The 16,843-nt window shown below is 36.6% G+C and overlaps 1 protein-coding gene across 1 annotated transcript in view; it reads left to right on the top strand.

Moving 5' to 3' along the window:
• Positions 1 to 16,843, top strand: part of CORIN (corin, serine peptidase) — a 252,898-nt gene that overhangs the window by 211,405 nt on the left and 24,650 nt on the right. The window contains 3 exon segments of the mRNA XM_063108597.1: positions 12,811 to 12,927; positions 15,291 to 15,340; positions 15,485 to 15,659. Of these exon segments, the coding sequence (XP_062964667.1) occupies positions 12,811 to 12,927; positions 15,291 to 15,340; positions 15,485 to 15,659 (342 nt within the window).

Genomic DNA, 16,843 nt, shown 5'->3' with positions numbered 1-16,843 from the left:
CTTTCTGTTTCTGTGGTTTGTGCACATTTCACCTAAATAGAATCATAAAATATGTGCCTTTTGTGTCTGCCTTCTTTCACTTAGCATAATGTTTTCAAGGTTTATCCATATTGTAGCATGTATTAGTATTTTATTTTTTGTTTATGGTTGAATAATATTCCATTGTATGGATATAACCACATTTTGTTTATTCACTTATCACTTGATAAGCATTTGGATTTCTTTTACCTTTTGGCTATTACAAATAATGCTGCTATGAATATTCATGTACAAGTTTTTGTGTGAAAATATGTTTTCAATTCTCTTGGATATGTACCTAGTACTAGAATTACTGGGGCAAATGGTAACTTTTTATTTAGTTTTTTTGAAGAACTGCCAAATTGTTTTCCAAAGTGGCTGTACCATCTTATATACCCACCTGTAATGTATGAAAGTTCCAATTGCTCTATATCTTCATTAACATTGTTATTATCCATTTTGTGATTATAGGCATCCTAGTGGGTATGAAGTGTTATCTTATTGTGATATTAATTTGCATTTCACTAATTGCTAATGGTGTTCAGCATCTTTCTATGTACTTATTGGCCACTTGTACATCTTTTTTTGGAGAAATGTCTATTCAAGTCCTTTGCTTTTGTAATCATATTTTTTGCTGATATTTATTTCCATTATTTATTATCTAGTCAGTTACTAAGCACTGTTACTTCTTTCAAAATGTTTATTCTGTTTCTTTTCTCCCATTTATTCATTCAGTGCATATTTACTGAGTGCCTGCTATTGCTAGGCATTGTTCTAGATGCTTGGGATACAATAGTGAACAGACAGACAGTGCCCCCTATCTTGAATAGCTCATATTCTACCATCTGCATTATGAAACCATAATAAATAAGTAAATAATATAGAATTTAAGGAAGTGGTGAGAGCTATGGGAAAAGAAAAAAAGAAAAAGGAAAGTTAAGCATAGTAAGGGGTCCTGAAGTTTAGGGCTGGGTGGATTTTAGCATTATATAGGGTGATCAGGTAAACCTCACTGGAAAAGTGACAGTTTAGCAAAGACCTGAAGAAGGTGAGAGAGTCTGACAAGTAGATATGGAGAAAGCCATTCAATTCAGAGGGAGAAGTTGTAGCAAAAACTCTTAGGCAGAAATCTGCAGTGTTCACAAGAGCAAGGAAGCCATTGCGACTAGAATAGAATGAGAAATGGGAGAGATGGTGGGAGATGATGTCGGAGGATGATGGGGTGGGGGTTGCAGATCATGGAAGGCCTCGTGGACCATTTTAAGAACTTTGGTTTTTAGTTTGAGTGAAATCTTGAAAGGTTTTGAGCAGCTGAGTGCCATTATCTGACTGAAAGGGCTCACTCTGTCTGTTGTGTAGAGAACAGGCTGTAGGAAGGCAAGAGAAGAAGCAGGAAGACTAGTTAGGATGCCACTGGAGTAGTTCAAGGGAGAGATTTTGGTGGCTTAGATCAGTACGGTAGCAGAGGACATGGTGATAGATGGTTTGATGCTGAGTATATTTTAAAAGTGAAGCCAAACGGGAGTTCCTGACAGACTGGGTGTTTGGTGGGGGTTGAGACAAAGAGAAGAGTCGAGAATGACTTAAAGGTTTTTGGCTTGGCCGTCTGGAAAGATGGGATTTCTGTCAGTTGAGATGGGAAGGGCTTGGGATGGAGCAAGTTTAGGAAGAAAGATCAGTTCTGTTTTGAACATATTAAGTTTGGGATGTCTACTAGACATTCAAATGGAGACATGTATAAGGCTCAAGTCTGGAGTTTATTAGAGAAGTCCGGGCTGGAGATGTATATTTGAGAGTCACCTAAATACAGATGGTATATAGATTTGTGGGACTGGGTGATACAGAATAGAGAGTGAGTGTGGATAGAGAGGGTAAGAAGACAGGGCTGAGCTCCAATATTAAGAGGATAGGAGAAAAGAAGTGGCCAGCCGAAGGGGATGGGAAAGAACAACCAGTGAGGTAAGAGTACGTGATATCCCAGAAAGTGACGAAAGTGTATTAATGAAGAGGCAATGGTCAGGTGTATCGAATGCTGCTGACAGGTCAGGTAAAATGAGGACTGTAAACTGACTATTGGATTCAGCAATGTGCAGGTCATTAACATGAGCAAAAGCTTAAGAAATAGTAGGAAGAGAGAAATTAAAGATAGTACATATAGAACTTTTTTGAAGGCAAAAAAGGGAGCAAAGAAACGTGGGCAGTGGCTGGGGATTGTAGCGTGGCAGTAGGGTTAGGAGAAATTTGGTGCACCCCTCCATTTCCCTGAATGTACTCACTATTCCATGGCTTAATTTCTAATAGAACCCTACCTGCCATAGTACAAACATCATGTTCAATAAATTATTTTCTGTCAACAGTCATCTCTCATTCCATTTTTTTTGACCAAATGAGTTTGGATTATTTTTCCAACTGCTGGGCCCACCATGAACGAGTTCATCTTTCTTCGACTTCATTCCCTATAAATGACCCTTTTGTTTCGGGGCTGATTTGTCTCCTATCTGTGTTCTGTGGGCACATTCCTTCCTGCCTCGGTTTCTGTATCCATATATGCATCGTTTTCTCTACTCCCTATCCAAATCTTTCAGGACCTTCCTCAAGACCCATGGCTTCTATGAAGGCTTTCTCATCTTTTTGATCTTTTTTCTCTTGAACTTTCTGTAGTACTTAAAAGTGGGTATTATACAAATTTCATCTTAATTCTACAATGCCACATACCATTTGTATTGTTTTTCAAAAAAATTCCTTATCTTATTTCCCAGAAGAAAATAATAATGGCTAGCCTTTATTATATGCCAGGCTGTTCCAATTACTTGAAATGTACTAACTCAGTTTCTGTACATTATAATCCTGTAAGATAAATAGTACTGTTATTTCTACTTTACAGATGAGGAAACTGAGGCATAAAGATGTCAAGGAATTTTGCCAGGTCACAGAGCTGGAAAATAGAAAGCCAGGATGCAAATTCAAGCAAGGACAAGAGGCCTCTTGTGTACTAAGAGTAAATTCTTAAGGTGTCTAGTTATCCAATAAACGTGACCTGACTGATGTGGCCAACTAACTTCTTAAACATAAGTGGCTTTTAGTGCTGCGTTACCTTGATGTTTGTGGCAAGTCTTAATACCACCTTATGATCTTATAGGATTTTTAAGTAGAAAGCAGTGAGGAGGTGGAGAGTAGAGATAATTCATCATGTAGAATCACAATCCAATCACAATCACTTTTTGAATACTCACTTGTAGTAATAAGTAGATACTTGGCACATTATAAGTAGAAATCATCTGAAGCAAACCCATGAAGTGCTGTTTTCCTTCACAAAGTAGCTTCATAGCTTTTCTGGAAGACAGGTAGCTTGTGCACAGGGAATTAATTTTCTACCCATTTCCAAGAGGCTGGTGGTTAAATGACTGCCTAGTTGAGAAGAAAATCATACAGTCCAATGTGTGGTGTAGTGTTTCCTGGAACCTGCTATTCTGGGAATAAGAGAGGATAATAATTTTCCAGAAAAAGTGTTACATCTTCTAGAAACAGGAAATGTTTTTTAAGTTCTTCCACGAGGCTATTGGCTATCAGGCTTTAATAAACAAAAGAAAGTCAAGTCTACCAGTTGTCCCAAGAGCATTTCTATATGGTCACTAGCAACAAACTCTGCCAAGAATTTGGATATTTGTTAGCAGCTGAATCTCAAACTTTGTCAATTGAATTAATGAATAATTTATAAAATTAAATGGAAACTTATCAGTGATATAGAGAAACTCACCATTATTAGCTGTCATGGGACTATGCAGGATCCTGAATTAATCATATATATTTTTTTACTCTCTTACACTCAATTTTGTATTTAAAAAAAACCATCATTGAAAAATAGATTCACATTAGAATTTACAAAATCAAAGATGGTTTTCATGGGTTCTTCAGAACTAACTTCTGTCAATACCCAGCTTATAGCCTTTTAGTCCTGGCCCCAATAATATCAGTGTTAATTGTGAGAATAAGATTTGGGAACAGTAATAGTCAGCCTGCATAAAGTCTCTAGGCGCATCAGGTCCACCAGTCATCACAATGGACAGAGCATTACTTTGGACATGAATATGAATTGGTCCAGAGTAAATAAGAACATGATTTATATCTTGAGTGATCCATCAGGATTTCACCAAAGAGGGCTTGAGTTATTTCTGTTGGAAACCCTTATATGACAACATCCTCCTCTTGAAACTATGCCAGAAGACTCCTGGTGATGACTTCACTCCAGATCTTGTGTCTTCTTCATGTCGTCTTCGAAACATGAAATATGGCTTTTACCTCCAAGGCAGTACTAACAGCAACAATATCACTTACATGTCAAATCCACTGGTTTTCTTTTCTTATTATTTTACAGTTTGGACTCAATCCAATTTCTTACTCTGGCCTGTAAGATGCTGCATAATTTGGCCCCTGCCTTCCTCTCAGACCCCATCTCCTGGTATTCTCCACTTGTCCACGAAATTTCAGACACAGTGACCTGATTACTGCTGTTCAAATGCTTCAGACTCATTTCCATCGTGGGGGTTTTGCCTTCACTGTTCCTTCTGCTTGGAAGTCTGGTCTCTAGGCCTTCCATCTCATCATGCACGTCTCAGCGCATACATTGAAGACTTAGGCCTTCACTGACAACCTGAGCTGAAGCAGCTTCAAACAACCCTCTTCAAGTCACTCTATCGAATTTTCTTGTTTTGTCTTCAGGCTTTTAAGAACTTACTAGCATCCAAAATAATTTTTTGCATGTTTTTAATTTGCTCTTCTCACTGAAATAATAGCTCCTTGAGGAAGAGACTCCATCTGATACAACCCCAATCTGTTGTCTCCATTTCCATTCCATCTTATTTACCCCATTCCACCTTATCAGTCTTAACCCTTGTCCCTCTGACTATTTCACTTGTTGAAACTCTGTCAGAGTCATGTTCCTTCCGAAATCCAGCTTATTTTCTAGCAATATCAGCTTGAACCCTCACTGATTAACTCATTGTATCATTAATAAACGTAAGTCAAGTCTAATTTCAACCTAGTCTTTACCCTTTCTACATCTTCCCCAAACTAACATACAAACAGAGAAACACGTAGAATCTTCATTCTGAGGCACAATAATCTTTTGAATTAAAAAATTCCAATTAAAGTCACTCGTAGCAGGCGTATATTATGTTGCTTCCTTGCTTTCTTCACTTCCTTTGGGATCTGCATCTCTTCCTTTTGCATACTTGTTTCACTCCCCATTTTATCCTTGGGACCCCACTGGGAGCTACCATATTTGCACATGACACTCTATTCTTGGTCTCAGTGATTGGTTGAGAGTTAGATACCTAAGCCAAGCTGGGCCAATATAAGTACCTCACTTCCTGGCCACAGGATTTTTTTGGATACTTAAAGTTCTTCAACAAGATTTGTTTTAATTGGACTTGGGAGAGAAGACTTCTTTTTGGTCACAAAGATGAATGGATGTGAGTTTAGAGCTGTAGGCAGCCAGTCCCTTGACTTGTGGAAAAGTCACTTGGAGACAATAAAACCACCCTCCCATCTCCCTCCCTCCTCCTCCACCCCAGAAGGAAATGGAGATGAGAGATGGAGAGTCCGGAGGGGACTTGGTTTCTTGCACCAGCATCTTGAAGACTGTCCACATCCCTTTAGTGATCGATTACATTTCTGCGTTTTGATATTCAAATATTTCAGCACTATTTTAGATACTAAAATGCTATTTTTGTTTTGTTGGTGTAAAACCATTAACTGAATTTTTTTTTAAATCCTGAATTTTTAATTATTTGTCTTGGTGAACCCAGAAAGTCATACGTTGCCTTAAAAATTTGAATTGAATAAAAGTGCACATATTTTTAGAAAGCATTTTCTATTTTCCTATAATCCTCAAGAAGATGAAGAAGACGGCAACCAACAAAGCAAGGCTTCTGCTAAATAAATTCTACTCTGGTTCATGGTCTTTCTGAAGAAGTGGAATAAAAAATGGAAACTAGTAATCCCTAGCCTAACATGATGGACCAAAAAAAGGTGAAGACTAACAAGAAGCATTTTCTTTGAATTAAACTCAAGTTGCTGTCAATAAAATGTTGCATATCTGCCTCTTAAAATAAAAGTTCCAAAAGGTCTCCTCTGAGTTATCAAAAAGAGATAGGATTTTTCAAAGATAAAATGGCCAGAAGAAAGTAGTTGGACTAGTGTAAATTCTGAAAGAGGGAAATGATTTTGCTTAAAAATATACTTGCAACTTGATATCATTTATTCAGTTTGTTTTATAAGACTGAATTTTATGAGTGATAAAATGGTATTTTAATTTAAAATTTTTATGATTAATATTTTATGCTTTTAATGAAATGTTATTTTAAATAGTACTTTATTTTTATTAATTTTATTTTCTAACAGAATGATCACATATATTTAATAATTCTATTTTATAAATTTATATATTACTTTATGTTATAATTTTGTAATTTTTATATCAGAAATGGATTAAATATTTAGTTTGATTGACTTTTTTATCTTATGAAATAGGAACACTCTGCAATTTAATTTTGTGATCCAAAAACTCCCCTCCCTTTGCTTTGAAATAGTTTTTGTCATTTTTACCTCTAGATCCTTCCTTAATATGAGGGTACATCAAAAAGTTCATGAAAAAAATAGAATTAAAAGATAATGTGAATCTTTCTATGTACTTTTTGGAGTACCCTCATATAGTTATACTTCTGCTTTCATCTCTGAGGCAGATAAATGGATAATAAAATTTGATATTTTCAGTTAGAATCACAATGCAAAATTTTTTAAACATACTAACCTCACTAGAAAAGTAAACTCAGACTTTATGCTCTGCTTTAAGCATTTCTGTTGATGGGAGTATTGCTGTATACAGCATAGCTGAGTTATCTAACCAGACAAATGATTCTATAATAGTGTTCATTCATGTTTTGCTTGAAACCTATTAATGCCTTTCTGTCAAAATTTCTACTTGACAAATAACTCAACTAGCTTTCAATATTAACATGTCAAGTCTGTAAGAACCGAACAGGGATAATAATATATCAGGATTCAAGAAAAGATTTTTGAAATCAGACACTGACTGTTTAGTGGAAATATTTCAAATTCTAAACAGGATATTTAGAATAGCAAATAATTTACCTTGTCCACTGCACAAGGTATTTGTATTTGAAGGTCATCTGCCAAGTACTGGGGTTGAAAACTCAAATTATTTTCCCCCAGCAATAGACACAATAGAACAGACCTTGTCCTTTCACTGAAGTGTGTAGCATTTTTAGGTAATTTCTACATTGCTCTCTTGCTGCTAATGGTAAAGAAATCCTTGGTTTTGGGGGATTTGTGCTGACCTTTATTTTTTAAGTAAGCAGCTCCAACATAATTATAACACAAGCATGGGATACCTATTATTAAGTACCAAGTGACTTGATGAGAGTGGGACAAGAATGGGGCAAATTGTGTAGTAACCTGATTGTTGTCCTGAGCCTTGAATATTTAATTACTTTCAGAATGTCAGGATGTTTCAGAATTCTGGATAAGTTCTGTTTCTCATTTTAGCAAGGGGAAAATTATACATTTTTATATGTATCTTATGACTATACAATTCCTAAGAAGCAATTTGAGGCAAATCCTTTCACCTCTCTGTGCAATATTGCCTTTAGTCCTAGAGCAGAGGGACTTTGCCTGGCCCCGTGATTTAGGGCAGTGCTTCTCAATCAGGAGTGACTTTGTCCCTAGGGGACACTTGGAATGTTTGTACACATTTTTAATTGTCAATCCAGGGGTGGTGGGGTCCTAGTAGCAACTAGTGGGTAGAAGCCAAGGATGGTGCTAAGCATCCTGCAGTGCACAGGACAGCCCCAACAAGTAATTATCTGTGATAAAATGTCAGTAGTACCTAAGGTGTGAAAACCGGATGTAGACGGACCACTCAGGTCCTCCTCCTCGGGCCAAACTTGTTGGCTAAGGAGTTATGTCCACCTGGAGCCTGGTCCCTATTCTCGAGCAGTGTTTTCAAAGTGTGGTTCCAGATCAGCAGCGTCAACATCACCTGTGATCCTGGTAGGCAAATTTTGGGCCACATTTGAGACTTACTGAGTCAGGAAATCTGAGGATGGGGTCAAAAATCTGTGTTGTAACAGTTCCTCCAGGTGTTTCTGATGAACTTTGAAAACCATTGTTCCAAGGAGTACAGGAATTCTATATCTGAACCTAACAATACATTTGTCAAGATAGGAGGATAGAATATATTTTGTTTAACAACTTGTTAACTTGATTTACAACATCTAATTATGTAGACATATGTCATATGGGCCAGCATTTGTACTCTTACTCTAGGCATTGGATTAGATCATTGCTTAAATTTTCTTCTGGGTATTTGACCCATGGCTGCTATAGAAGCATTTTGGTTCTGCATTCCCTGCACAGACTCTTAGAGGATACAGTGACTTTGACGCTTAATCACTGGCAAAATGCTTTTTGCTTTTTTGCTCTTTACATAAAATTTCTTTATTTTTTTCTCTTGATATAATTTGAAAAAGATGTTAAGTATTGAAGTTAAAAGGAATACCAATCATCAAACAAAATTTGAGCAGCTGTGAAGTTCCAGATAAGTTCTAATAGCATTATTTGTGTTATGTATATAGTTTTAAAAATTGAAAAGTGCAGACACACATATTCTTGATGCGTATGTATGTTGATGTTACTATTTGAAAGGGAAGTTCATAATACTAATCAAAAATTTAAATTTTGATTTGATTATTTTATTTCTAGGAATTTATTCGAAAATCATATTTGTGCTTGTAGGCGAAGGTAAATGTTTAGAATGTTACGTGCTGCTATTTTGTTATAGCCAAAAATAAAAAATAACTTACATGTGCATCAATAGTGGATTGGTTGAGTAACCATATGAACATCCATGTAACAAACATTATGCAGCTATCAAAAGAATACGGCGTGTGCTGTAAATGAAGGAGGGCCACGTGGTGGTCCCAGTGTAAGGAGTGGTACCCTGGCATCAGATCATAGGGATTTAATTACCAGCTCTGCCCTGCCATCTTCTCTCTGTGCAATGTACTTTCTCTTTGCCTCAATTTTTTCATCTCCAAAATGAGGAATAATAACAAAGCTTACTTTGTAAAGTTGCTGAAAGGATTAAATAAGATAAAATAAGTCTTTTAGTGATTGTCAGATGAAAAATAGCTAACATATGTTGGCTATTATGATGAACAGAATTCTAAGATAAATCAGTAAATTAAAACATCATCAACACACAGAACAAAGTGTATGGACTAAAAAAAAGGGGGCGTATATCTATATGAATTACAGAAAAAGCTTGGCAAGGACACCCAAGCACTACTTGCAGTGTTTGTTTCTATAGATCTGGGATGGAAAGACAATTTTTTCATTGTATAATTTTAGTCATTTTTTTCTATGTATAAGTATTACTTTTGTATTAGTTTATTTTTGTGTTGCTATAACAGAATACCTGAGACTGGGTAATTTATATTTATAAAAAAAGTGTATTTGGCTCACGATTCTGGGACAGCTGCATCTGGTGTGGGCCTCAGGCTGCTTCTAACTCATGAAGAAAAGTGGCAGGCAGCAGGCGGGTACTAGCAGATCACATGGCAAGAGGAAGCAAGAGAGAGAGGGGAAGTGCCAGTATCTTTTAAACAACCAGCTCTTGGGAAACTAATAAAGCAAGAGCTCACTCACTACCTCCACCCCCCAGGAACAGCATTAATCCATTCATGAAGGATCTGTCCCCGTGACTCAAACAGCTCCTAACACTGCCACATTGGGGATCAGATTTCTACATGAGTTTTGGGGGGACAATAACATCCAAACTCTATCAATTTTTATAATTTAAAAAATCTTTTAAGGAAAAACATATATGTGATAAGATTAGTATCCAAAATACATAAGAAACTCAAACAGTTTAATAGCAAAAAAACAAATTACCCAATTAAAAAATGGACTAATGACCTGAATAGACATTTCTCAAAAGAAGACATAGAAATGGCCAACAGGAGTGAGAAAAGGTACTTAACATCACTCATCAGGGAAATGCAAATTAAAATCACAATGAGATATAACCTCATATCTGTTAGAATGATTATTATCAAAAAGAGAAAACTACTAGAATTGTTGGTGAGGATGTGAAGAAAAGGAAACCCTTATACATTGTTGGTAAGAATGTTAACTGATACAGCCATTAGGGAAAAGAGAATGAAGGTTCCTAAGAAATTAAAAATACAACTACCATGATCCAGCAATTCCACTTCTGGATATACATCCAAAGGAAATGAAATCAGTATCTCAAAGAGATGTCTGCACTCCCATGTTCATTACAGCATTATTCACAATAGCCAAGATATAGAAACAACCTAAGTGTTTACTGATGAATGAGTGGGTTAAAAAAAACATACGCACACACACACACGCACAAATATCATTTGGCTTTGAAAAAGAAAATTCTGCTATTTGAGATGACATAGATAAACTCAGAGGACATTATGTTAAGTTAAATAAGCCAGGCACAGAAAGACAAATACTGCATGATCTCACTCATGTGCAGAATCTAAAAAAGTCAATTCATAAAAGCAGAGAGCAGAATGGTAGTTGTCAGGACTGGGGGTTGGGGGAAGTGGGGAGGTGTTAGTCAAAGGGTACAAAGATTTAGTTATGTGGGCTGAATAAGTTCTGGAGGTCTAATGTGCAGCACATGCCAGTATTAAAAAATTGCATGAAAAACCAGTTTTTGTAATGACATTCCCCTCTGCTTGATGAATTTCTGAAATTTTCCACTTGATGTAACTGAGATATTCAGTGTAAATTGTCTTTTTTGTTGCAAGCTAATGAACAAAATGCAAAAACATCCTATGTGCAATGCTCTATGGAACCCTTCCTCAGGGTAACTAGAGACCACTTGTGGGTTGAAAGGCTGAAGTGCTCCTTGCAATGATTTTCCTACACACCATCGCTGCAAATCTATGCTGAATTTTACTCCTCATGCAAGTCCCTTGTGGCCCCATGCATACCTGACTAAAGATGACTTGATTAAACAACAAAATCTGAAGTTGCTCTTCCATTGGCTTTTGCCAGTAAAATGCCTGGATTTAGGAGGCCCATAGTTGAATTGCAGAAAGAAATTCTCAGGATACAGGTACCATGAGAAACACCATGACTGGTATGTGTGGCCTCTAACTTTTATACTTTCCATCCCACTATGCCTCCATATACAGCACTTCTGGGTCCACAGAAAGCCAAACTCTCATTCTGGTCAAGCAGAAGAAAACATCTTATTTTGTAGTAGGTGTTATGACGTCTTCAATAATCTAACAGTTCATTCAAGTTTCTAAATAAATTTAAATCTTGTGCACTTCTTCTTACAGTGTGGTTAGGGTTTATGACATTTGTTTTAAAATAAAATGATTAGTATTCATTCTTTATTAAGGACTCTTTTGTTTTTAATCTCTCTATCATCAAGTGTTCTCTTTATAGGGTTTTCCCTTGTCTTTTTAAAAGCAGCAGTTTGGGAAGGTTTTTGTTCCTTTTATTTTATGTGATTACAATAGTTTCTCTTAATAATTACCAATCAGTTGAAATGATAATTATTAAAAAATGGCATCCAATTATCAAAGAAGAAAGTCACTAAGTATACAAACTTGGTGCTACCAGAACTTCAATGTTTCCAGGTTTATTTGGACCCTCAATGATGCTTGCCATTCTTCTAAGTTATCTTTGATGTGTTTCTCTGAGCAGTTCCACCGGGGAATACTTACATATACAAGTCACTTTCCGCATAGTCGTGCACCCCTGCCACCCCGCGACTTTTTCAGAGGTGCTCACCTCCTCTTTGAAAAGTAGAGGCTACCTGATTTCAATTCTTGTAATATACTGCTTGCCCTTCTCCAACTGCAGCAAAATGCCTGCTTCCTTCTCTCTTATTTCCGTCCATTTGCAGAAGAAACCCTCCTATCTTCGTCTAAAACTAATCTTTTACCTCCTCTACCCTTGATAGCATCAGGTGGTTATTTTTTATTTAAATTAAAAATCCAAAAGGTTTGCTTCAAATATGGATTGCCTAAGGACAACTATTTAATGAAGAATAGGATATTTTATATAAAAATATAAATACTTTTGAAACCTAAGGTTTTAAATCTTGAATACGGTGTAACCATATGTGTTTAAATGAATGAGACACACAGAAAAGAATTGGTGGAGACTGAGTGAGAATGTATATAAAAAGCTAAGTAGTGTTGTCTAACTGCCATCTCTATTTTCCAGAGTTCTTAATTTTTAGTGCATATAAAGATTTTGCAATGTGTTGAAGAAATTCCACTTACAATTTTTGTACTGTCTAAATAGATACTAAATGGCCATTGATTCTCTTTATTTATTTTAAGGTATTGCTATGTTGCAGGATTACAATGGGCAAGAAAAGAGGAGGAAAAATCTCCAACTAGATAAATTTTATTTTACTTTTGGTTTCTGCCTAAAGTTGCTCTTGTTTTTTAAATGTTAGAACTTTTACATTGTATCAGTTGGAATTCTGATACCTCATGAAGTTCAAATACATGTCAGCAGAGAGAATGACTAAAACAGCTGTTACAATTTCGAAGTTTATTGCCTCCATATAGTCTTAGTAACTTCCCCTCTTGAAATATTGACTTATAATTTAATGCTTCCTTTTGAAAGACAGTGAGTGTTGATTAATGATAATGCCTGTTCAAAGATCATTGTACTTTAAATATTTATCTGGTATTTGCCTTATATCAGAGAACCATCTGTGACCAAATTGATACAGGAACAGGAGCAAGACCAGCAATGGCTGTCGTTACACTCTGAGTGGGAAAGCCTCAGTGGGACCACTTTGCACAAACTGCTGGTAAATGGGTAAGAACCGTTTCATAAGATCTGTGTAGAATCAGATTATGGAGCAGGAGTTTATCATCAGGACCTTTCTTCCATTTTTAACTTAAGCTAAAATTGTCACATCAAATTTGTCACATCAATAAAGAGCTTCCATAGAATGACAATTGCCTTTACATTTCAGCATTACTTGGTTTTACTTCCTTCTAGACATAGATTTGTTTTCCTCTTGGAAAATTAAGTCTTCCTTTAATGACTATTACAGAAACTATCATGGTAGGGGGGAGGAATTGGGGTTCTAATCTTGGGGTTTTTTTCATATCCTATTTGAAATAAATTCTCAAGTCTGCATTTCCTACATATGCTACATGAAACTGTTAACAGAGGGAATTGAAGTGATGATAACTGATAAAACTTGGAGAATCTGAGAAAAGAATAGACACCAAATGAAATTATTATCAAGTACCTTGAAAGTACACTTCTGAAGAATTTTCTCTAAATAAAATATGGCATCTTAAGTAGGGTTGCCACCCTTGCTTGTGGGTGGGGTACAGTCAAAACATAAATTGAAGGAATTAGTACCTAGGTGCTTATTACATCACAGGTACAGAGCTAGGTCTTACATACATTGACTTATTTAATCCTCACACCAGAGGATTTGTTCAACTTGTGAATTAGGGATAATTATCCCATTTTTACAGATGAGAAAACTAAACTTTAGAATATTTAAATAACTTGCTCAGAGCTTACAGTCCACAGATGGTAACTGATTGTCTCAAACTAATTTTATCGGACTCCAAAGCTTATAATAAGTGCTAGGGAAACCCCTTCTTATGAATTCCAAAGAAGAAAACTAAAGCTGAACCATTTCCCATTAGATCGTCTTGATGTTTTCTTCATAGACCAAACTTTGCAGTCAAATTTCTGAATATTTGTCAACTGAAGTTACTTCTTCCAAAACGATGACCTGAATCTTTCATCAGAGCAATTTGTTTCACCAAAGTAGGAATGCCAGAAAAGCTCTTTAAGGTTAAATACATGAGTAAATAAATAACTCATTCTAAATTGAGAATTGGTAGACATGGTTCTAGTCTTGGCTACTAACTAGATGTGTGATCTTATGTAACCCCAGTTTTCAATTGAGTAGGATGGATAGTCTTTGATGAGTGTTACTATTTCTAAAAGCTATGATTTTTCAATCTAACAAATAACAACTAATTATTGAGTATCTCCTCTGTTCCTGGTTCAGTGTTAGGCTCTGAGGGGATGTAGAAGTGAATGAGCGGAACAAGTACCATGATTTCAAGGAACACGCATCGTATGAGTAGCACACAAAAATGACTTCAGATATTGGAAAGTGCTACAAAGAAATTAAGGATATGAGGTAGAAAGTAAGGAGGAGATAGGACTTTAGACTATGATAAAGGAGAAAGCAAATGAGCTTTTCCTGTGTTATATAATTTATTGTATATGAATAGTTACACATATCCCTGTGCAAATTTAGCAAGAAATAAAAATACAATAAATCTTCAAAAAGGAATATGGAAATGACATATTTAGGATTTTCTTTTATCTAAAAGATCTAGGATTCTAAGCACATCATAGTATTTTTGAAAGTCCCAAGATGTTTTTTTTAAAATTATTTTTTAAAATTTTTTATTTACATTGTGAATAAATGTTTCATGGTTAGAAGAGTACTTAGTGATTAAAATTAACCTGCACCAAGTTCTACCTACTGGTTCTGACTATGCCATCTAGAGTTATATGGAATACATTTAATTCCCCTCTCCTCCTGTTAAGTCCTCATATATTCACAATTTAAGCTTGACAGTCTTGGTAAGCTTCTTTTCCAGTCTGAGTATTCCATTTCTTTTTCTGCTTTTTACATTTCTGAAGTAATATTTTATTCCTCTCAGACTATTTCTTAACTTCTGTGGGGGCACATATTCTTCTCCATAAGCATAAAAATCTGACATGCTCCCTCCTCACCACAGATTCTAAGCAGCAGCCCAGTTCTCCCCCCACCCCCCAATCATGGCATCATGGTTTGAGTCAACATTGTGGGTGGTACCATCAGCCAGAATGATGTGGGAAACTTTGTTACAATGGTTCCTCTTCCCACAAATGTAAAATTATATCATGATGACAGTAAATAAACTAAAAAAAAAAAAAAAAAAATTTAGAAGTCCACATTCTCCATATACACCAGCCTCGAGGTGATACCTGACTATCCCCTGCCTTGTGAATTCCTGCACTAACAGTAATTGTTGCTCAAAGAATGTGATCTCTGGTAACAACTGAATCTATGTCTTGCCTTTCACTGATAAAGTGAAGAGAACAGTAAATATATGACTTAATATTATGCCATTTTATATTCCCAAATCTAGGCAGTCTTGTCAGAGCAGAAGTAAGGTTTCTCTACTGTGTACTAAACAAGGTAAGAGAATTAGTGGTGTAGCCACGGGATATGAACTTTAACTGGATTGGCTCAGGGGAAAAATGATCACTTGTACAGCAAAAAGCTAAGCATTTAGCTGGGTTTGGCAGCAAATCACAATCTGTATCTTCTGCTCCTTGGTAGACTGTGGGCGCCGCCCTGCTGCCCGAATGAACAAGAGGATCCTCGGGGGTCGGACGAGTCGCCCAGGAAGGTGGCCGTGGCAGTGTTCTCTGCAGAGTGAACCCAGTGGGCACATTTGTGGCTGTGTCCTCATTGCCAAGAAGTGGGTTCTGACAGTCGCCCACTGCTTTGAGGGGTGAGCTGCACCTTTTCTTTTGTTGCTTTGCCTAGGTCTGATCATTTTGTCACTTGGGAATTCTCAGTGGCATATGTAACTCCATGAAACCACTTCAGGGCACCAGTCACAGCTGATCTACTTCCCAGGCTTTTTTAGCTACCTAGATTTTTCTACCTTTGGTGTCGTCATCTTATATGAATGGTCTTCCAAAAGTTTATAGAAAGATTTGTATTATCTTTTAATTCTACTTTTCCATGAACTTTTTGATGTACTCTATTTGTGTTGCTCATTTTTTGGCAAGGGATGTATATTGTTTATGACGTATATCCTAAGGAGAGAGAAGGAGGAAGAAGTTTAGAAGATTGACTTCCCAACGAGTACTAGTCTTTTTAAGACCTCTTAAATATGAATTTAAACTGAGATGATTTATTTGGATACTTCAGTGAGATTCAGATGCAGGAGCAACTGGTGAGTAGTTTGGGAAACAGAGTTAAAGGTATAATATGTGTATTATTCAGTATATGTATGTATGTATGGAGAGAAGGGTAGATGGCAGAGATATATTTTAAGGAATTGGCTCACATGATTGTGGAGGCGTGGTACGTCCAAAATCTGATGGGAGAGGCTGGCAGGCTGGATCCTCACATAAGAGGTGCAGTTAGGGTCCAAAGGCAGTCTGCTGGCAGAATTTCTTCTTGTCTTTTAGGTTTTGTTCTATTAAGGTCTCCAACCGAATGGATGAGGTCCACCCACATCATGGAGGGTAATTTGCTTTATTCAAAGTCCACCAATTTAAATATTAATCTCATTCAAAAAATACCTTCAAAGAAATGTTCAGAATAATATTTGACCAAATATTTGGGCACTATGGCCCAGCCAAACTGTTACATGAAATTAACCATCGCAATATGCCTAATGGGAGCAGAAAAATAAGAGCAAGGGGAAACCTATCCCACACTGACAAACGTTACGCAGAGGGTCCCCATCTTTCCTGGATATCTATTGCTGTGTGATTTTGGAGCAAACAAAAGAAGCCACCATCACCACCAAAAAAACCCCCAGAAAGTTATTTTGCTCACAGAAGATTCTGGGGGTCAGACATAGGGACAGGACAGAGCTGGCACAGTTTGTGTCTGCTCTGCAATGTCCGGGCCTCAGCTGGAAGATTCTAAGGCTAGGAGCTGAAGTAATCTGAAGTCTGG

The sequence above is a fragment of the Cynocephalus volans genome, chromosome 9, assembly GCF_027409185.1.
Source record: "Cynocephalus volans isolate mCynVol1 chromosome 9, mCynVol1.pri, whole genome shotgun sequence".
Lineage (NCBI taxonomy): Eukaryota > Metazoa > Chordata > Mammalia > Dermoptera > Cynocephalidae > Cynocephalus > Cynocephalus volans.
Note: the sequence above shows the minus strand (reverse complement) of the source record. Positions and strands in the feature narration are given on the sequence as shown.